Source organism: Nestor notabilis, unplaced genomic scaffold (genome assembly GCF_000696875.1).
Source record: "Nestor notabilis isolate BGI_N333 unplaced genomic scaffold, ASM69687v1 scaffold12594, whole genome shotgun sequence".
In the NCBI taxonomy this organism is placed as follows: Eukaryota; Metazoa; Chordata; class Aves; order Psittaciformes; family Psittacidae; genus Nestor; species Nestor notabilis.
In genome coordinates, this window is record NW_009925218.1 from 14,806 (window position 1) to 38,183 (window position 23,378).

The 23,378-nt window shown below is 34.8% G+C and overlaps 1 protein-coding gene across 1 annotated transcript in view; it reads left to right on the forward strand.

Annotated features, from left to right (window-relative positions):
- Positions 1–664: 664 nt before the first annotated feature.
- The window catches only part of LOC104404507 (tyrosine-protein kinase Fer-like), a gene marked incomplete at its 5' end in the record, with an annotated part of 54,173 nt that continues 31,459 nt past the window's right edge, over positions 665–23,378 (forward strand). Inside the window, 4 exons of the mRNA XM_010012952.1 lie at positions 665–721; positions 4,026–4,141; positions 5,717–5,811; positions 21,207–21,330. Of these exons, the coding sequence (XP_010011254.1) occupies positions 665–721; positions 4,026–4,141; positions 5,717–5,811; positions 21,207–21,330 (392 nt within the window). The remainder of the gene's footprint in view (positions 722–4,025; positions 4,142–5,716; positions 5,812–21,206; positions 21,331–23,378) is intronic.

Consider the following 23,378-nt stretch of genomic DNA (forward strand, 5'->3'; position numbering starts at 1 on the left):
ATTAAATATGTCTGTGTAGTAAGAAGTTTGTAGTTATTTTTTATATGTCTTTGGGCTGTTGCAGAGTATTTGTAGTGTTGCTTATCAGCACTCAGCAGACTTTAACTGGTATTTGTTGTGTTGTCTTTTCAAGTAGTTGCCTGTAATATTTCAAACTACCACAAAAGAGAGATGCAAATGTGTGTATTGTTAATAAGCAGAAAAATCCATTCTTTTTCATGTACATTGAGAAGAAAAATGCTGGGTTTTTTTAATCTACCATTTCATGTTACATTTCATGTTATAGTTCTTATACTAAAGTAAAGTTTTCTTATCTGATTTTGACTCAGATATCTTATCTGGGTTTGGCCTGTTAAAAGCAGGTGCTAGGTATTATTTCCAAGTCTTGTATGAAAATTTGCATGGTGTTCTATCTACATATGTACATACTGTCTCGTTGTAAGCTTAATCTTCTGATAGAAATTTGCTATGTGGTATATTTCAATATATTATTGTATAGCAAGTCTTCTAAACTCTGTTTTATAAACAATTAGATTTAAAACTTCCTGGCATGCTTTTGACTGAGCAATCTGAATACAATGCTTCTTCTAGTGAAATGTATCTTATAGAAAATGTATCTAACATATTTGCACAGACTGAAAATTCTTTACTTTTCTTCCTTCAGGATAAGAAATGGGTTCTCAATCATGAAGATGTCACTTTGGGAGAATTACTGGGCAAAGTAAGTAATGAAGGGAGTTAAATAACATTTAAATAAGTATATATTAATAGTTGAGCCATTTCCTGTTTGCCTTATCTTTTAAATTATTGGGGTACATGATTTTTGTATAAAATTACTTTAATACACAAGAGAGCATTGCGCTTTAAATAAATGTAAGTCACATTTACTGGTAAAAGGTATAATGTGTGTGCTGAAAGTATTTAACTGGCACACATATTTTTCTCTTCTGGAAGGCTTTTAGGCTATCTAGGTTTCTATAAAGCACAATGTGATTGTGTAGTCTTACAAAATGTTGCAAAATACAAAAATTGCAAAACCTAAATATATGCTTATGTATTTATGAAATTTATGGGTTTATGTATAAAATTTTATATAATGAGATTAAATCAATATTTATTAAAACAAATGTTCTCTGTTTTGTATGATTTATTGAATATTAGGTAACTTCACAATCGTATGTATAAAATTACTAATTGTATAATGTAGTTTATATCACAAATTCTGCTTCAGAGCTACAAGTCTTTAAAATCAGGTAAGCCCCACACCTCACTTACTTAAATTTTTATCACCTTTGCACCTGTAAAGGGGGTTCCGAGGGCCATGCTGGGCACAATGTTAAAAAGGATTTCCTAAAACTGAAAAATAAGCTTAATTGAAGAGGAGATAAATGAAAGCAGTAATTGCCACCTTACTTTGATACACACTAAAATAATTGATAAACTATTCATGAAATGGGGAGTTAAATACTATCAGAAAGTTGTGTTACCCGGGATAGAATCTTTTTGGCAGCATAGGATTACATAAAATATTATCTACTGGTAGACAGAACTGTGTCTGCGTGTGACAGCTTCACATTCTCGAACAGAATGGTATCAAGGGAGAAAAATTAAGATGTTTCAGGCATTAAAAATGCTTTGTCTTGCTAAAAATTAAATATGTATTAGTCTTGAGTAAAGACAGTTAAAGTAATCTGAAAATTTAGTAAACTGAATTTACATGCGCACTGCATATTTTTAGCACAAAACACTTTTAATGTTCAATAAAGACACCTCAGTGCTTAAAAGTGATTATAGAAGGATATATTTTTAAAAAAATCCAGAAAAAGATACAAACTTTCCTGGAATACAGCATAAATCTGTTATGTATCTATCACTAAAAAGATAGAGTCATACTGGAAAAGATAAGAATGACAGGACCATCGGCAAAATGACAAAATATTAAACTACAGCCATTCACCATGGAAGTGAGAAATCTGAGGGTGTCAAAATCTTGTGTGGCCTGAAAACTTAAGGAGGAAAATCATGAAAGCTTAATGCATAAGAGGATGCAAACTTCAGAAAAGGTGAAGATTTTCCTTCACGTTAGGAGTGAATGGTTTGCTTATTTACTCAGTATTAATTCTGTAGTACCTCACAAAATGAAAATTGTATGAAAGAAGTATGTTATATTAAAACAATGTATCTATGATATATCTGAAGGGGGCCTACCAGGATACTGGGGAGGGACTCTTCATTAGGGACTCTGGTGGTACAACAAAGGGTAACGGCTTTAAACTTAAACTGGGGAAGTTTAGGTTAGATGTAAGAAAGAAGTTCTTCAAAGTGAGGGTGGTGAGGCACTGGAATAGGTTGCCCAGGGAAACTGTGAATGCTCCAACCCTGGAGGTGTTCAAGGCCAGGCTGAGCAGAGCCTTGGGCAACATAGTTTAGTGTGCAGTGTTCCTGCTCATGGCAGGGAGGTTGGAACTAGATGATGTTAAGGTCCTTTCCAACCCTAACTATTCTATGATTCTGTAATAATTAAATATTTTGAATAAAGTAAAAAAAATCAAATAACCCAACATTTTCAGTACTTAAGCAGTCCTTAAGGTGTGTTCAGCTTTCACTGTTAAATACTTCTGACCAGAAGACTAGAAGAAAAATATGTTGGGAGTGGCTCAGCTTCTTACCTTCGGCCACATCGTGCCATTTTAGATATGGGAGACAGTGTCCTGGCCTTTAGAAGTGCTATTTAGAAGGGCAGATTGATGTCATAGATCCTATGCCTTGCTTGCCAGCTACATCTTCCTTTATCCTAGGTTATACTAAATAATACTGGAAACCTGTGTTTAGGCCTAAATTTCTTCCCTTGTTACTAGCAGCGCATTACTATTTTGCATCCATGAGTTTTTCTGTCTTCTTCCTTTGGCAATACCGTATTCCATTGAATGATGTAATGAAATCTTCATCACTCTCGAAAGGAAAGAAAACATTTTCAACAGAGTTTTATTGTTTTTTGAAGTTACTTGCAGTCCCAGATACCAGGACACAGAAGTGGAATTTATGTGGAATTTTATCAGATGCATGATTTAAATTAAGTTGTACTTACTCTTTGGGAAATGCAAAACTTTATTATAAGTTTGAGATGTTTAAGTTTGGGGTTTTTTTCCTTCTCTTGGATTATTTCATTGATGGCAGTGTTTTGTCATATACCCCATAATTTCCTTTTTCCTTCCATTTGTGTCCTAATTAATTTTCCTTTTGTTTTATTTAAGTAAATAGTACATCTGATGGAGATTATGGTCTTTATTACTTCAGTTTTTTTCTATGGGGAGAAAAAAAAAGAATCCAAACCAAAAAACTTACCTTTGGGATATGTTGTTGAAGACCTGAAAATTCTGATTATAAAAGGAGCTACTTCTAAAGTCTTGTCCAAACATATAGAGCTGTACTGAGCTTAGGTTTAAAAAAATGTGAATCATGTAACTTTCTCAGGGCAGACACGACAATACATTTTTTGCAGCGGCTTTAGTTTATGAATATCCAGTGGTTTCAGTTTTCTTGTATTGCATTTTTTTATTTCCTGTGTATGTGAGAATGTATATGTTATTATGATATGTTTTATCTTAGTTTCACAGATGATCTTTTGGTCACCTACAGACTGCAAGTTAAAAAGTGTTTATAAAATACGGTAGTGTGGAAATGAAAGAGTGCAGGAGTAAGAATAAAAAACTGCACTACTGTCAGTGTCTGTTGACTTTAGAAGTTACTTAGAAGTTTTATGAGAAAATTGTAATTATACAATTAATGTGTTTTTTGTCTTGCCAGCAAGGTCAAAGTAGAACCCATACACTGTGCCCATATAATAGATGTACTATGTCTGTGTGAACTATGTTGTGTTAGGGGCAAATACTGGAAGAAGACCTCATTTGGCTTCATAAATACATTTCAAAATTCTGTGCCAGTTATATTAGCTTTCTGAATTATTTTTGAGCAGTTTTGTGAAGATTGTCTTTATTTAGAAGATTTTTTTTTCCTGATTTCAGGGTAATTTTGGTGAGGTGTATAAGGGGACATTAAAAGATAAAACTCCTGTTGCTGTAAAAACTTGTAAAGAAGATCTTCCTCAGGAATTGAAAATAAAATTTCTGTCAGAAGCGAGGTAGGTTCTCTACATTTCATTGTAATGTGTACTTCTTGTGGGGGTTTTTTTCCAAGTTTTATTACTAGATGCATTTACAAAATCTGACCTTCAGAAAAATCCAAAGAAGCAGTAGTCAAACTTTTTCATTCCTTTCCCCCACCTCAGTATATTCCAGAACTGTTACCCTTGTAACTAAACATAGCATTTTAACATGTGAACGCAGTAGCGTCTGCACTTGCTGAAGCTACCTCTTTGGCAAAGCAAGCTATGCCTACAAAACACAATTTTGTTGTTTTAAGTGCTTCCATTTGGAACTTCTGAGATGTGCCATCTGCACATTTAATGAGATTATACCAATCATAAATCCTACTTTACATATGTGACTAGTAGAGCTGATCCAATGTGGCAAGGTTACTCAATAGAGCCTATTTAGTAATTTTCTTTGTAAGAAGAGTTCACTCCAGTAGAGATATTTTATGTTATGTCAGCCAGCATGTGATTGCATACTTATTTTTCAAATAATACTCATGCCACAATATGCTGAGTATTCTGAATGTAGCCTGATGTAGATAAGTAGATTCTGAGACCTCAGGGTAGAGGGGTATGTTGAGGTAGTTTCACAATTATTTAAATTAACTTTTTCACTCTTGCTGTGAAGCTTCATATGTTTTCATTTTTACTCCCAAACTCGTATGATCGATATGGAAAAGTAAAAGATACAATGCACATTTAGAGAACGAAGATCAGCCACCGTATCTATTGAATAACTTTAAATAGCTCAGAAGTTGGCACGTGCAGAGATGTTTCACTTGTTAAGCAGCCTGCCACTAGTGGAGCAGCATTAGTCTGAAATAAAATGAAACTTATTATTTCTCACTAAATATGTATGCACCAGGTAAGTTAGCATTTTACTCCAGAACCCAGAAATAAAAGAGGGAAAAAGATGTGGTTTAAGTCAACAAATAGTAGAAAACCCATTTAAGTTACTAGGTCTCTGTAGAATTCTTCCTTGCCCTTCATTTCACTTATAAATCATAGCATGCTGGTTTAGGCTGCAAATGTTATTATTAAATTATTGTGTAAGACAGTGTAAATTTTTTTAATTCCCAAAATTAAAATTGCTGTCCTTCTGAAACTTATTGTATTGATTAATCTCTGACAGTAAAATTGGAACGAATGTGCTTTTGAAAAGCGTAGCAGGGGAATGTAGAGGCATGGAAATGTAGAGGCATGCTGGGCATGCTTTTTTGATGTAGCTCTGCTTCTGGTCCACCACTGAAATGCTATTTAATTACAAGGGTTCTTGAGAAACTGCAAATCTGTCAGGCCATTATTCAGTAATATAGACAAATGTTATGCAAACAAATGGTAAACTTACAGTGTGCAATTTTTGATGTATTAGTGAGCCAGTATGCCCTCCATTTTAAACAGAATGATAATTGATCTGTTACATTAATTTTTTTTTCATTATGATAACAATAATGACATGGGTTTAAAATATTTTCCTGTATTATTCAATCAGTTTGTACAATAAAGTTAATAATGTACAATAAAGTTAAAATTAATATAATAAACTTACTGTATGTTTTGCAGAATACTCAAACAGTATGATCATCCTAATATTGTAAAACTTATAGGAGTTTGCACACAACGACAACCTATTTATATTGTTATGGAACTTGTTCCAGGTAATTTTTCCCCTTTTTTCAGCATATTTTGATAGGTATTTTTTCCATAATGTAAACCATATTGTTTTATATTTGCCTTTATCTCCATTCTTATGACTGATCTCAAAAGTTACCTGTCTTGCAAATGTTTGGAAGTACTAGGTTCTGCTAGTTTTGGAATGGAGCAAGCTCCACAAATCTGTTCTGAATTTCTCTGTAGGCATTGAAGACAACAGAATGTGCTGAAAGGTATCTCAGCTCTATCTTCATTGTCCTCCTGACAACATACTATATGGTTCTTCCTTTAACAATAAAGTTATGTAGTGAATGCTAAGATCCTTGTATTTAAAGAAACTTCGTGGCTGTGTAATGTTTTAATTTAATAACGTAGATTTGGATCATCTCTGGTAATATAAGAGGGTTTTTTTCTTTATCAGAATGTTCAGGATTTTTATTGTTCAGTTTATGAATAGCTTTTGATTTATCTTTGTAATCTTGAGTTCGTGTTATTCAGCAATGGCTGGAGAGAATTTCAAGTGTTGGGATGATAACAGCTTTTGGGCAATTTTACTGCTGTGTTGATTTTCTCAGCAGCTGGAAAATGCGTGAGCTTGGTAGCCTCTTGTACTGCTTAATATGCAACACTGTATTTGTTTTACGTATCACTGGATTTGTCTTCAAAATTATATAGCAACCTGTTTTAAGAAATCTTTCATTCGGGAAGACTTAGATTGTTTATAATTCTGGAATACTGGCTTTAGTACAAGAAGACTGATGAAATCTTTGGCCTATTGGAATTTTCTGCCTTTAGTCAATTAGATTATATTAGATTATTATATTTGTAAGTGTGATTAACTTAATTAAAATGGAGACTAAAAGCAATGTTCTGGGTTTGAAGACGTACTTTGGTAATTAGCTTCTCCAGACATCTCTGAAGATAAAAATAAATCCTGATCTTTTAACACCTTTATCATTCTGGTTCAGGGTTTTCAGAGCCTAGGACAAGCTGAAATAGTTGAAATATACTAATACAATTTGAGGAGGAATTAGTGAAAACGTTAGTCTGATTCTCATGCCTATTTTGCAGTCCAAGTCGATCAAAAGCTTTTGTGTCCTTGCTTTGAATTTGCAAGAAACTTCTTAATTCTTACCCTGTTTTGCTGGTCCACAAGTCGTCTGGCTAGCTTCTGTGCTTGCCTGTCTGCATAAACACTGTATTACGTTCAAGCCATTACACTTTTCCATATTCTTTTACACCTTTGCTAGCACACCATGAGACTGACCAAATCAGCTATGATAAGGAACTCTGAAGAAATGGGCAGAGGAAAGGTAAAACACATGACTTCAGAGAAGCAGTGATTCTGATGTTACTGGTTTTCTGTTTTCTAATGGCAAGTTTGGGTGAGATTTCTTCAATAATTACTAGTGCTCTGATTTGGTATTTAATGCTGTCCTTTGAAGAACAAAATAGCGGTAGGCTTGTTGACTTGCACTCAACAAAACTTCTTCAGTATCTGCTTTGTTTGTGTTTTGTCTTAAATGTGTTTATGCTTTAAGGGTTTTAAGCACTGACATTCTTTTGAGTAACTAAAAATGTCATGGTTTAGCTTAGAATTGTATTCTATAAATATATGGCTGAGAACACCTGTAATTAATAAATGTCTGACAGTTTTTTCCATGAGGATAAAATCAGAAACATCTCCATAAGATGTGGATTTTTTCTTGTGTTTTCTGTTCTGTTTAATGCTTGCACTTCTTCTACTGTTTTTATATCCCAAATACATGTAGGCTATATACTTACTGTACTATACAGGCTGGTATGGTGTGGCTCAGTAGCACTATTTCTGCTTGTCACTCCAGATTCAGATTTCAGTTCAGATTCTTAATTTGTTCAGGTATTAAAAATGTATTTTGAAACTTAGCACTTTATTTAGATAGGTGCTACTCAATTAGTGATTCTATCATAAGGTATCTCTGCAGAGGAGTCTTTTTTCTTTGTTGCAAATGTAAATGGGTTTAAAAACTATGCATCTGGATAAAGTCATCAATGAAAACAATAGAGAAGGTGGCAGATGCATATTTAAGCATCTGTGCATCTGCTGTTAAATGCAAAAATAGCCCAGATATTGCCAGCAGATAACAGAGAAATAAAGCAAATTGTCAAAGACAATTATACTTTATCAGTCCCTTTTCTTGGTGTGCGCGTTAACAAGGGACATGTGTCCTAAAGTAATAATCACATAAAGAAATTTCAAGGTAGGTGATGTAGGAAGGTTTAACTGAAATAGTAAATAAGGTAGCAAAGCATGTTGCAGATACATAGCCAAAGTGAACAGGTAGATGAGAAATTATATATGTTAATGAAAAAGAACTATCAATTACTATTCACTTACTTGCTGTTGGCCATACTGCTCTCACTGTATATGTCCACCCTGTGCTAATCCATCATAGATTACTCCAGTACTCCAGAAAGACCCTGTTATCTCTTTCTCAGTCCACCACCTGTAAAGAAACGAGGGTAATATCTCAATGTCATGTATGTGTGTTTTATATAAATTCGCTTTAAGGAATGCATATGTGGAAAAATATATCCCATCTCCCTGTCATCAAGGTGTTACTAGGGCCAGGCCTCTTCTCAGTCTTGTCCTGCAGGTCTTTCTGCAGGGACTTCTACAGGTGAGAAGGGAAGGAACAGAATGTGGCATCTTTTCTTGTAGTAGGTTGGGATGAGGTTGCTCTGGTCCTTCTAGTTTCTCAGATAACATCTATAGAAAGCAATAGTCCTTTAAATTGAGAAAGGAGAAGGTCTGAAAAGACATAACTGTATTTTTATGATGATCCTCTTGATGATGACATGGACTTAGAATGCTTTATCAACTACATTGAAGATACAGCAGTAAGAGTCCTAATAGCTATGCATGATTTTTATATCAAGTTAAGAGACTTTAGTAATCTGGTGAAATATAATTTTTTCTGAAGAAGAAACATATATATATATATGTATGTCATATATGTTATATATATGACATATATAACGAATACTTTAAGAAATACATGTTTTACAGTTTCTAATAAAATATGCCCAACAACCATCACAGGATAAGCTTCTTTCTTACATTTTGAAGAATGTATATCAGGCAACATGCAATTTAATGTAGGAAAAAAAGCTACTGGAATTATTTTAAAGAGCTGAGTTCTCCTGTTTTCCAGGTAAGCAACTGTAATATTGCCCTCGTAAAGGTATATAATAGTTTCTTTGAATACAACTGGTTCTTATTCTTTCTGACATACATACCACAAATAAAAATTTCAGTAAGCTGTGGTGGCTACTTACTACCAAGAAACTCCCAGTCAGTGTTCTAAACAGTGTTATTTGGGAGCTATGTGCTCTATTTTGTGTAGGACAATATTTATTTATTGTTTAATTTAGATTTTTTTATTGCTTAATAAAGCTATTCTCGTAACTGATTAAAAAATAATTAAAATATTCCCTGTCTTATATAAACAGAAGCTAAAATGGGTGTAGCTACAAGGATGTCCTTCATATATACATGGAAAGTTAAATATATAGAAGGGATGTGATGTAAGATTGTGATTCAGAAATTTACTGTGAGAGTTACCAAAATATAAAATCTAAGATTTTTGAAATCCCAAGCAAATTTTTCTCCCTCTCCTCCCCTCAGTATCAGAAATTCATCGAGAGCCATTGAAATTGAGTCAATGAGTCTTTAATTTTTTTCTTACAAATGTTTTAACAGAGATGTATAGAAAAATCTTAATTGCAGGCTTAAGTTATGGTAGCTATCTGCTCTGAAAAAGCAATTTAGCAAAGCAGATGGTTTCAAAATGTTCATTTGTGACTGCATAATGGATACATTTGTATTAACTTTTAAAGCATTCTTACAAATAATTTTATTCTTTTTTTACCTAAATGACTTTTGGACACTGGGTCCAGACCCTTACAAGGGCCCTGTGCTGAAGCTGCTGCGTGGCTTCTCAACTACTATGTAATAAAAATTAGCCTGAGTTTTACAGTGTCATAGGTTTTTTCTGTGAATTTTTTAGTAGACTTAAGAACTGAGAAAATAAGTCTTTTTGAAATAATCTTTGTATTACAACATTTGTTAATGGAGAACATATCAGAGAGATTTCTTCTTCTTTGGTAGTTATGACTCTTTCTCAATGACAACCGTAACTACCAATTTGAAAATATTAAGACTGTTAGAGAAAATGAGGAGCACAACACCCATGCATTTGTATACTGATTTTTTGCATTTGTTTTGTGTTCCTAATAGAGGTTGGACTTCTGTTTCTCCTTTGCTGTGCACTTACCTTTGCTCGTATTTTCTGATTTCATATTGCTAGCTTCTACTCTTCATATTCTATTACAACTCTTAATTCAGGATGGGCCTGAACAATGCATATGCACGTGCCCTCACTTGTTAAGTCAGATATACTGGTTTCTAGATGCATAGACTCAAGTAATCTCAGCTCCCCCTGGGCACATGGTGTGATGTCCTGAGCCAGAGAGCATATGAATTTGTTGAGCATTTGCTGATAATCTGCACAGCATATGCACAGGAAGTGGGTTGCATCCAGTGGAGGATTGTGTTTTAATAGTAAAACATTATTAAGGGAAGGAGCTTGTGAACTTGATCTATGACCCTGAGATTTGCCTTACAGCAGTACTTGGAGACAATACAGTGGGTGAAGTCTCCCTACTGATTCTGATGTCAGTAAGGCTACTGAATGGACAGAAACAGTATTTGACTGCCTGTTTCTTCTTCTGTCTCTACTGCCCAAGAACAGATTTCAGATGCTGTGTTAGCACAAAGCTAATGAGAACTCCATGACAGTGAACTCAATCGTACTGAAATTGCAATATCATGCCTTGAACATTAAATCCTGTGTTGAAGAAGTAGAATGATTCAGATCAGCTCCAGAAAAAGTAGAGTACAAGTTTCAACTTGATGTATACTGCCCAAGGTTTTCATACCTTTCAAAATTCTGCTTAGAAAAAAATAGACTAGTGGAACCTGTTAGTATTAAGAAGAACTTCAGTAATCACATAGGCTACTATAAATAATTTTCTTTGTAATATTGTTCCCTTTTATCTTACTAGTTTATAATGAAATGCCAGCTAAGATAGTTGGATAAGGTTTATTGCAAAGGTGGTATTTGATGGGAGGGTTTTTTTTTCTGATATTGGCTAAAAATATGAATACTGCATTATTTAATAATTTTATACATAACTTTTTAATTATCTGTTGTGATACATTTTAAGTACTCAGTTAATCCTAAGAAAGAAGTTAAAGTGATAATTGCTAACGAATTTCAGGAAGAAAACCACATATGTTGAGATTTGCCAAATGCTTGATGTTAGTATAGAGACATGAGTTTGTATCATCATACGATCTTGACTAACTTGATGGAAAAAAAATGCAATAAAGGTAGGATACTAATCTTAAAATTGTTCAGTGAGGGTTGCTGGTTATTTGAGACTGTGAATGCAGCCTTTACCACATGAATTTTCTAATGTAGATAGCCTTTGTCAGGGATGGTTTCCAAACTGAGGAACAGCAGAACTTTGGGTAAAAGTTCTGTGTAAGAAAGCACGTAACTTTTCCGTGATGCCACATCAATCTAAAAAAATTGAGCATTTTACTTACATTTTATGGGTTAATATATCCATTTTTTCTTTGCTTTTTGCATGTTTTCCCAGTGGGTTTTTTTTTTTGAAAACTGAAGAAAGGAAAGTAATTATGGGGAGCTGCTTTGGTATTCAGAACAGGAAAAGAACAATTGCCACACAGGGCATAAGGAGTTTTCATAAAAGCTCATTTTGAACAAATTTAGATGATGATCAGAAAGACTTCTTGGAATACTGCTAGCATTAACTGTAAGCTGGCCAGAGTCCAGACTGATAACTTGAGACAAATGGATGCTGGATTTTGATGGAGTATAAAGATTATAAAGAAAGTGCTTGAAGGGGTTAACAAAACCTGTTTCCTGTTCTTTTCACCTTTTAGAGTGAACTCAGCACCTCTTCATGGAAAAAGACAGGAAAAGAAGAAACTAGAATACCCTTCTTTTTTACCTTCCTCACAATTATCTTCCTGGTCCCAACTTCTCTCTTAATGATTGTGGGTCTTATTATGGTGTTTCTACTTTGTGAATAAGGAGTTTTAATTCACTGAAACACTCAGAATCAGTTAACTGTGTTTCATCTACTCTTAATTTATCATGCAATCACACATATAATAAAAAACAAAAAATAAAAATTTCAGGAATCCCTTTAAACTTTGAATGGTTTTTTTCTCTTCCTGCATTTAGAGAAAAAAACAAATAAAAATCACATGTAATCGGTGAGACAAAAAAAGCAATCCCAAACCACAAAATTCTTTCTTCTCCTTCTTTATTTTCTTTTCCATTTACTTGAATTTTAGCTTGCCCTGAAAGGAGAATTTAATTTAGAGGTAGGAGCTTCACATGTTTATGAATTGTGAGTGGGAGATCTAGAGTGAGAGATTTTGAATATAGATGTGTAATTCTGTGGTGCAGTTACCACTTCGTGCCACTATTTAAACAGTTTAATTTGTAGAATCTTCAAAGATGTCTCTGTCCCTCCAGCAAAAAGAGTCCGCACAGGTTGTCAAGATAAGCACCATCATCACTCTGGAAGGATTTGTCTAATTGACAGTAGATGCAAATATCTTTATAGGTTCCAACAGTTGATTCAAGGTAGTAGAAGGAATTTGTAGTTGCATTGTTTTGTGACCTTCTCCTTTTAGAGGTTTGACTGTTTAATTGCAAGCTGATAGCCTATTTTCTGTTTCAGGTTTCTATATATTTAAATATTTTTATAATTAATGTAGTTAAAATTACATCCACAGAAATATTTTGAAAGCATTTTCTTTTTACTATGGCAAGCATTCAACAGTAGGCAATCCAAGAGTCTGGTTTGTCTGTTGAGTTTTGAATTAGCTTCCTCTAGCATATAAATTATGATAATATAATACGTTATGCATATACTATATGTTACGATATTATTAAAATTAGATCTCCCTTCTGTACCAGGTCCTTACCTCATACAGTTTTGAACAATTTTTCAGGTGGTGTTTCTCGTTTCCACATCCATTTGTGATCATAGGCCTTATTTAGTCTGTTAGATCAGTGATCCGCAGTTAGTGCGATGCCTACACTAAGAGGGTAGTGGGCATTTATGGGCATTTTTCGCTCTAATACTAAATGCATTGTAGACATTTCTCTGGAATACTAGTGTGCATTCCTGATACCATCATATTCCTATTTGATAATGCATACAGGTTTGCAAAAAAAAAAAAATAACCCTTGCTTAACTGGACGTGGAATTTTACTTGTTTTACTTAGGCTTATGCTGACACACATCAGAGTGGATCTGCTGGACATTTGCAGCTGGAAACAGGTTGAGCTCTGCTTGTATACATAAACAGCTACAAAAACATCCAGTAATCTAATAGCATGGGAAAGTGTCTGAATTAGGTTGCAACTATGTATGTTCAGCTTATATCTAGACATATGTAGCTAGCTTTCAAGGTGGAGTTCAGGAAGGTCATAACACACATCTTTGCAACTGGATAAGGTAACCTGTTCAGGTTTGTACTGAATCAGTTGACATGTAAATTGCCTATGCCATTGATGCAGAAACAATTCAGAGGTGACAGATTTTATTAGCTCTGGTGCAGCACTACCAGCTACACTGGCTTCCAGGCACATTCAGAAAGACCATATGCAGCATAAAGTGGAGAAATACCTACAGATCCATTATAGCGAGCGCTGCGGTATGCCTGGTACAACCTACTAAATCTTAACTGACTTCTGTGGAATTACTCTTACTTTCTGCATGTAGTGATACCTCAGGGTATAGCACCAAATCACAGCCAACTCCATGTATTTCTGCTGTTACTTTCACTCAAGTCAACAAGCCCATTTATAACCAAAGTCTCAATGCTGAGACTGACGTATGTGTAATTTATTTGTTGGAATGATATGTGTATTATCTGAGCTTTTCTGCTAAATGAATTATCATCTTGAATAAAGGCGAGCTAATGCTAAGAGTAGCTAAAGTACATGTATGCTATGGCTTACCTGAGCCTGAAGTTAGCCCTGCTGTCTCTGTGGTGCAGCCAATTTCATAGACAGGCTTGGAATGCTGATAGATAGTGAAAAAAATGGGAACCTTTAGTTTCATGTTATGGGGTTCAGCTGCTGTGTTTTCTACTTTGTATTGTGGTGGGTTTTTCTTTCCTGCTTCTGGAGGGAGTGAAATCTCTATAGAGATTTTTTTTTTTCAATTGCTTTTCGTCAGACATCGCTTGAAACTTTTAATAAAAGTTTTACATGATCTGCCCCAGTGGTTGTATTGTGCACTTTTGCCAGCAAATTTCAGATCTGTATCCTATCTTGCAGTTACATCCTGAATCTTTACTGCATGCTGGTGAAAAATAAATGCAGCAAAAAGAAAAAAAGATTGAATTCTAGCCAAATGGAAATCAGAGATAAGGTGCAGATTTTTAACAGTGATAGTGACTGGCTTTTTTGTTCCATTCAATTCTTTTTTTTTTTCCTAGTCAGGTAAGTTCTCTGGCTCAATACCTAGCTGTTGCTAAAGCCACCTTCTGTCTACCCTACAGTTTCTCTTCTCCTTTCCTCTTGTACTCAGCTAAGCTTCCTGCGTCCATTTTCCTTTGTCCCTACTTCACTGCAACCTGCCATGGTTCTACCTCTGCCATCTTCTCTTTTGTTGGGCACATCACCCTATGAACCAGTCACCCTTCCATGGGTTCCTTCACTCTGTATATATATGTCCAATTTCACCCTCTCAAGCCCTCTTGTAGTATATATGCACATGTACATATACAGACCCCATTTCTTCTTTCTTCTCTCTCTTCTTAGTGTCATACATTGAGGTGGGCCTCTGCCTTCTGATTGCTGCGTGGTTTCCAAGTAGTTAGATTCCTTTGGTGGGGTGTAGGTGGTAGGGATTAAATACTCCTTCTAGCTCAGAGCTTCTCTATTTGATAAAACAAAACCAGAGGCCCTCTGTACAGTCTTCTTTTAATATGACATTTGAGACTAAAGTTTTTATATTTTCAAATATTTTAGGCTTTGGTGATACTGTGTTCTTTATCAAGATTTTACAAAAAAGTATCAGTCAGTAGATGAAACTAGAACATCTGAAAACTGAATAAAAAAATCCCAAATGTAAAAACCAGCGGAGTGTTTTGGTAGCTGCAAGAACTTCTATATGCATCTTGTTTCTTTATTTATTGGTATTCCTTCATATTATTATTTTTGCTTTACCTATAACAACTTTTTAGTAAAAATATCTATTATTTAATGTGTCTGCATTTAAAAAAATGCTCATTGTTTTTCTGTAGATTAAACCCTGTTCTTCATATATGTTTCACATGGGCTGTAGTGACTTTCTAATCTGGAATATTTTTCAAGGCTAATGATTATTGGTTTTTAATCACAGACTAATTATAGGAATTATTGAAACAAAACAGAATGAAACACCTTCTGAGGGAAGATGATTTTCCTTTTAGTTAATTTCTGAAGTAGGTTGCATCTTACCACTCTTATAGTCCTATATTCTCATAGCTACAGTACCAAAACATAGGAGTCCAAGAAGTCTAAGCAGCATTATTTTGTGCAGCATAGAGGACAAGGGATGCTGGCTATTGATTTTTTGCTATGATTACTGCTTTATTCTTGACAGATAATGACAAACTTGTTTTCTCACAGGCTATAAATACCATTACAGGTATAAATACCATTTGGGAATAAATAATTAATGCAGTAGGATCATTGGCTTCACACTGTAGCTTCCTTGGTCCACCACAAATCCAAAATACTGACCATTGTCAGTATTTTCCACATTTTCAGTATCATATATCTATAGTCTGTCATCCCAATTAAATGAAATGAAATAGCACATTATGTGTTGTAACCTGCTTCATTTTACTGTAGTGTAGTTATTTTGTGATAGTGAGTCACCTCCTGCACATCTCCACGTCACCACATCTCCACAGTGCAAGATATGGTCTCATCACAGGTCGTCTGCTAAAAAGTCATCCTCTTTGCAGTCCTTTGCAAGCAACATCTCTGTGTTTACATGTTTGTTGCTGCTTGGCTCTCAGTGTATGCCATTCTTTTAACTTTGGGTTTTCTTTTCTTTCACCTCTTCTTTTCACATACACACATTTCCACTTTTATTTGCTTTGTGTAACAGGAAAAATGAAGTCTTAACTAAATCTTTCAACAGTACTCTACAGGCAGTTGAAAATACTGCATTACATACAAGTGATCCATCAGTTGAAAAGTGAAGGCACACAGTTTTAAGGAAAATGAGTGCTTCAGCATTTCTAAACCTTTAATTTTTAATAGTTTGTCAAATAGCTTACTTTCTTTAAAAAATGTCTTCTACAATTGCTATAGATGCATATTTACTTTTTTAAATTCATAGTGTTAAGTAACTGTGTTTGGGTTTATTTTGTTGATAATGTATATGGGAGTAAGATACTAGGCAATAAAGAAACGCTGTATTTCTTTACATTAGTCAGAAGGCTCACCATATGAATCCCCAAATTTATAAAAACTCACAGGTGCAGATAAAGGTAATTTCAATAATATTATAATAGCTTGTAAAAGAATTACAAATATTGAATCATGGAGCTCCTCTCTGTTAGGTGACCATTAAGTGATACAGCCAGAAGCATGCTGCATCAGCATGATTAATACATGTATAAATTTAAGAAGAATTGACTGGATTCTTTAAACAAATGTCTACTTAACAAGGCTGTTTAATAAAGGAAATTCTCCCACTTTTTTAAAACTTATATGTAAATAATAATATATCATTCCATATCACTCTTAATAATTGCTATTATGTCAATACATTCATATTTGTATAATTATTATTCATAACGTTATTTAAATTGAGTGATGCCACATAGAGATACAATATATAATGTATGTCTATATATCTAGAAATCAGTAAGTGGGAGATTTCACACCACAATTTCAAAGCTATTTTTTAATTATGCTCAGTGTTGATACTGGTACTCTTGACATTCAGAAGAATGCCAAGAGTGCCTAGAACAAGTAGGTCGGTGCCATTTTGGCCACCAGCTCAGGAGAACACTAAATTATGTACTCACAGCTGATCATAAATGCTATTAAAGTCAGAAATTTTATCAGTGTTGTTTCTTGTATTTTGATTTATTCTCATAGATCATAGATAGTTTTTCTTCTCTTGCAAAACATCAGCTTACTTTTGTGTGCACCATTAATGGAATTGTTATATTGCCATAAAATACTACTTAACATACAACATGAAGTTTATACTATAAAGTATGGCCAACACTAGGAGATGCTGGTATGTGGTACTTTTAAAATTTCTGCATATGACGAGAAATAGTTCACGTTTACAGTGAAATACATAAAGGAGTGTTTTCAGGAATCCAATTACTATAGGCCGTCTCATGGACCTTTTGCTTGTGTAGTACATTTTGTCATCTACTTAGTAAAATAATTCTATCGTATGAGGCAGACACTCCCGTACTGTTACTTATCATCTTGTAAACCCCAAACAGGCAGTCAGTTTGTCTTTGGTGATATTACTGTAATGGGCTAATTATTTCTGTAGAACTTAGAGTGGTTGGAGTAAACCTTATTTCCTGATAGTGTTGAATGCCATTAACTGTAATAACAGGTAGCCATGTAGAATACAGTAGAAATTTCATGTATAAGAGAAAGCATTACTTACTAGCATGTAGTCATCTAGTTTAGTTTCAGTTGTTTCATATTCTAATTAGTCTGTTTATTTCATTTTTTAACAACAGCTGCTATATTGGAGATGATGCTCTTAACACTATGTGCTGCAAATAGTGGATTAGGGCTTTTTATATTTAAACATGTTTTAAGAAGCACATAAATGTATTACATAGCTACAGTTCTACACTGAAGGGTTTGTAGTGAAATCCTCTTAACTCATCAGTGAAGGTATTCTTGTGCATGCTTTTCTATGAAGAGGAATAACTGGAACGTTGGCCACAGTAGAGAGTAAAAATAAAAATCTACTAGTAAGAATAATTCTGTTAGTTAAAGGACAGACACTTAAGACTATGTTCATATCACAATGATGAGGATTTGATTTGAGGATCGAATTTGACCTAAAGTGATATACAAGTGTGTCACTTCGTTCTTTTGTCTGCAACAGACAGTGCTTTCAAATCAATACTGAACAGAGTATTTAAAGGACATTTTTGTAATCTATATGCCAGGATAAATAGAAGAAAACAGAACTGCTATTGAAAACATTAATTTTCTGATTTTTTTTCTCTATTGAGACTGAGACAGATTAAGATAATTTTACTAAACTCTGTTTTGATGATAGGCATAAAATACACTATATACAGCTCAAGGTATATTGTGCTGGTTCTGCTCAGAACTCTAAAAGTTCAATACAGTACATGCCAAACACTGAAAATTAGCAAGTCTAAATCACTTCCTGATGATAGGCTTGCATTGGGAAGTTAGAGGTTTCTGCTGTTGCATGTTTGGTTTATTCCGGTGTAAGGAACTGAGCATCTTTTAATCCTGTTCGGAAACTAACTGATGAAGATTAGGATCTTCATTTGATTGCCTGAGAATATTAGAAACAAATTTATAACATGCATTATTTCTAAATTTTTTCATGCATATGGTTAACTTTTCTTTTAATATCTTAAAAATCTTTATCTTTAGTAGTTCCTAAGGGGTTCTGGCTGGCCCCTTGTGAATAAAAAAGATCACTCACCTTTGCTTTCATTGTTGTACTTGAAAAATGTATTCTTGCAGTCTGGCAGTTAAATAGCTACATCATCCATAATGTTGGATTATGTGGTTTATACAAACGCTTTGTTGCTCATACAAATGGAAAAATAGACTGTGTATGCCTTAAAGAGACTGTGTTTTGCTGTTATGTTCACTGCTTTTTAAAAACAGCTGGAAATCTGTCACTGAAGAAAGAATGTATCAGGTAGGTTTATTCACCTGTTTAACTGGAACCAAAGCATTAAGAAAATTGGAGGTCATGAAATAGCAATGTGCTTCAGGGGTCAATACTGTGTCCAGTCCTGTTCAACATCTTCATTAATGATCTGGATGATGGGCAGAGTGCATCCTCAGCAAGACTGCAGATGACACCAAACTAGGAGGAGGGGCTGATACCCCAGAGGGTCATGCTGTCATCCAGAGGGACCTGGACAGGCTGGAAAAATGGGCCCAGAGGAACCTCATGCAGTTCAACAAGAGGAAGAGTAAAGTCCTGCAGCTCACGGGGAGAAACAGCCCTGGGCACCAGGACATGCTGGGGGCTGCCCAGCTGGGGAGCAGATTGGCAGAAAGAGACGTGGGAGTCCTTGCGAACACCAAGGGTTTAACATACACCAGCAATGTGTCCTTGTGGGAAAGACGAATGGCATCCTGTGTTATGGACTGTATTAGGAGGAGTGTTGCCAACAGATCAAGCGAGATGATTCTTCCTCTTTACTCAGCAGTAGTGTGGCCACACCTGGAATACTGGGTCCAGCTCTGGGCTCCACAGTACAAGGCAGACATGGACACATTGGAGACAGAGCAGCAAAAGGCCACGAACATGATGAAGGGACTGGAGCAGCTCTTCTAGGAGGAAGGACTGAGAGAGCTGGGACAGTTCAGCCTGGAGAAGGCAAGGCTCAGGAGGTCTCATCAATGTATATACCTGCAGAGAGGACAGAGCCAGGTTCTTTTCAGTCATGCCCTGTAGCAGGATGAGAGAAAACAGGCACACACTGAAATACAGGAAGTTCCTCCTGAACATCAGGAAACACTTCCCTGTGATGGTGACTGAGCACTGGTACAGAGAGGTTCTGGTATCTCCAGCCATGGAGATACTCAAAAGCCATTTGGGAATAGTCCTGGGCACCCAGCTCTAGGGGGCCTTGCTTGAGCAGAGAGTTGGACCAGATGACCTCCATAGGTTGCCTGCCAGCCTCATCTATACAATTCTGTGAAAACAGTGTTTTCTGGCTTTACTGTAGTATCAGTGTGTTTACAAAACAAAAAAAACAAAAAAGGGAATCAAGCAAAATGGAAGCAGTGGTTATAGTTTATTAGGTGTTAATTTTATGAGAGTTTTCATTAACCTTAACTGTCAACTGCTCTGTTTATTCTTTTTACCTGGATTCAGGTATCTTTTAGTACAAATGGTCTGGATATGATGGCTTTATAGACGGTCCCTTAATCATAGAATCATAGATTGACAGTTAAGGTGCTAATCCATTTTACAGTTGCTCCAACTTAATATTTGATGGGCATTACAGTTACATGTCACAACAGCAGACTTTTAATATTATTTTATGTCTTGCAGTATGAAATATAAATAGGAATGGCCTTCTAAGAAAATCCCATATGAAATTTTGATAGTGTCTTTTCACATTGATGAGAAGGCAGCAAATAGAATTGTGTAACAGTGCATTATTTGCAAAAGAGAATCACTATGGTCAATTCAGTGCAAAGTGAAGAGAAACAAAGACTGGAGCAATGGCTGGCTACATTCTAATAAATAAGTAGGGTGATGTGGAAAGCTCCATTACAATTTTTTGATCTTTGTCTGGAACAATAAAGTATATTTTAGAAAAAATATGTAATACAGTTAATATCAATCAGAACATGGCATTGCAGTGTTTATATGATGTCTCTCCTACTTATCTTTGTCCCAATTCAGTTTTCAGAAACATTTTTTTGCAAACACAAATGCCTTTTTGGAAATCCTCAATGCTGACCCCTTCCCTCCTCAGACAAGAGGACAGTAGCTTTGTTCGTCCAAGACAGAAGACTGTGAAGTCACAGCAACAGTTATTTGCCTTCAGTTGCCAGTGTCAAATATGCTGTTAGGACTGCCTGAGAAGTAAAACAATTTGTTACCTCTCCAAACATGTCAGTGTAGAATTTGAGATACACCCATGCAAATGATCAATTAAAAATTATTAGGACCTAACCTCCTTATTCACAAGTTTTATAACCCCCTGCAGCAACCATTCTGTGATTAATTATATTTATCAGAAATTAGGAATTGATTTTGTCAGCAATTTTTCTATATGTCTGAATTTAATGTACACTGGTGAAGATTTCGGGTATATTAAAACAGTTTTCACTTTAAGCACTTAATATTTAAGGGGAGTTAGGGAAACTGCATTTTGGAAGGTGAGTTCCTTGTTCTTAGGCTAACCTCAAACTGATGGTTTGAAAACAGCTAATAGCTGCATTTAGTTTGATTTTGCACTCCTAAGAGAAGTAAATGCAAGTACCCTATTTGTCATGTCTCACTGTCCATCTGTCTGTTTTGCTAGGAGGTGATTTCCTGTCCTTTTTGAGAAAAAAGAAGGATGACCTAAAAACCAAACAGTTGGTGAAATTTTCATTAGATGCTGCTTCTGGTATGGCGTATCTTGAATCTAAAAACTGTATACATAGGTAAGAAAGATTTTTTTTTCTCCCTGACTGTTGTAATTTTCATAGTTGGAAATGTGATGTATTTAAGCGTATATGATGCATATTATCAACAGGAGTGATGCCTGCAACTGAAAAAAAAAATAGACTATTCTTAATAGGAATAATGATTGCTTGGCTAATTTAAAACTGTTGTGTTAATTTTGGAAAAATAAGTACTAGATTATTAGATCTGTATTGTTTGTTGCTATTAATATGTTAATAATGATTTTTAACAATAACAGTTCCATTATAAGAAGTGTCATCCCTACAGTGACAATGAACCTTGGCAAAAAGCAATCTGTGAGGCTCATATCCTGTCTGAAATTTACAGATATTTGGCTGGACAACAAAGAAGTTATGTTTGAAGTGTGTTTCAGGAAAATGCACTGGTTTCTCCGATAATTAAGGGAGAAAACCTTAATTACCTATACTGCTTTCTCCAAGATATTGAAGATTATCAAGCATTATGCTCTTGGGGTACCATATATCTCTTCCTACCATGTCTTTTTGTTTTTCCTTCTCCAGTTTGACTCTGCCATGGCACTGCTTGTACTTAGTTCGTATCAAAGGGAATGTACTTAATTTCCACCTATTTTCCTCTCAAAATATCACAGTAAATACCCTGCTGCAATGATATGGCAGACATATGAGACATAAACATCATGATAATCCACTTGTCAGAAAAATTACAAAGAACAAGTTTTCATTTGTTATATTGAAACATAACTTCTGCTTTGCATTACAGAATGTTTGTAGGTGAACTGTGTGCCACTTCACTTGATAATCAGCCTATTTCATATTTAGCATCATTCTGATAAATGCAGTTATCAGAGACCTGAGTGGTATTTCTCTTAGGCTTTTACCAACAGTGATTTTTTCAATCACAATCTTGCAAGTCAAGAAGTAGATTTATCTTTAAAAACATGCTTCCAGTGACAGTGAGCCTAAAACCTATTTATAAAACCTTACTGTATTATTATTGTGTTCAACTTGATTTAAGGAAGCTTAAATAGAATAGTAATTTTATTCTGTTTGCAAAATTTGGAAATTTATTTGGAAATGCAAGTTAATTGGAAAACTTCTGCAAGATCATGATATAAAAGAAGCACTGAGAAGAAAAAAAAGAAAAAAAACCCCACTATACACACAGTATGAAACTATAGAATATTCCTTTTGGGAAATCCCAGAAAAGCATTGTAAGTACCATGACAAAAACAGGATTAAGGAGGATTAAGGTCCCAGCGTTCTGTCACAGGAGAATGGGATTCAGAGCCTGACTCTGTTTCTCATGATAATAACAGCATAAAATGTCAGAGCAAGTCACAGTGTTAGTGATTTACGCTAACTGCATTAATGCTGTAGTGCCTGATAAATTAACTGTCAGATCAGTGTTAAATCAGAAGTGCCTTTTTAGAACTCCGGTGTTCTTAGAAGATAAAACTAGAGGGAAAAATAATTGCTGAACAGCTAAAATGTATTAGAAATATATTCTTTAATGTCTTAATTGATAATTGCAATTACTGAAAAAGAGTAAGGTATTTATTTGTTAAATGATAGTGCGATGCCTGCAAAATATAAATAATTTTAGAAAAAAATTATTTTTGGAGAAATGCTTTCCCTCTTTCTCCACCCCGCCTCGCCTTCTTTATTTAATTCTGAGAAAAAGCTATCTCTGCTTGTCTGTGTTTATTAGTGACGTTCTAATGGCTGTAGATGACAATGTGGCTTCAGTGTAGCTCTGAAAGACGCACTTGGTTTTAGCAATGAATAGGAACATCTGTTCTTAAGGTATGTTTACAAAACTAATATATTTCTCAGAGAATATATTTCAGAGAGAAGATATAGGTAGCAGTGTCTTACCATATGAAGATTTAATTGCGTCATTGTTTTCAGTTAGAAAGCTGAATACGAATGTGTCATACAGATCTCAAGTCAGGAAAAAGAGCTATAATCTGATCTGTTTCATTAGTACCATAGACATGCCAATGCACACCGCCTGAGTTAAACATACTGTAGTACAAGCAGGGAAA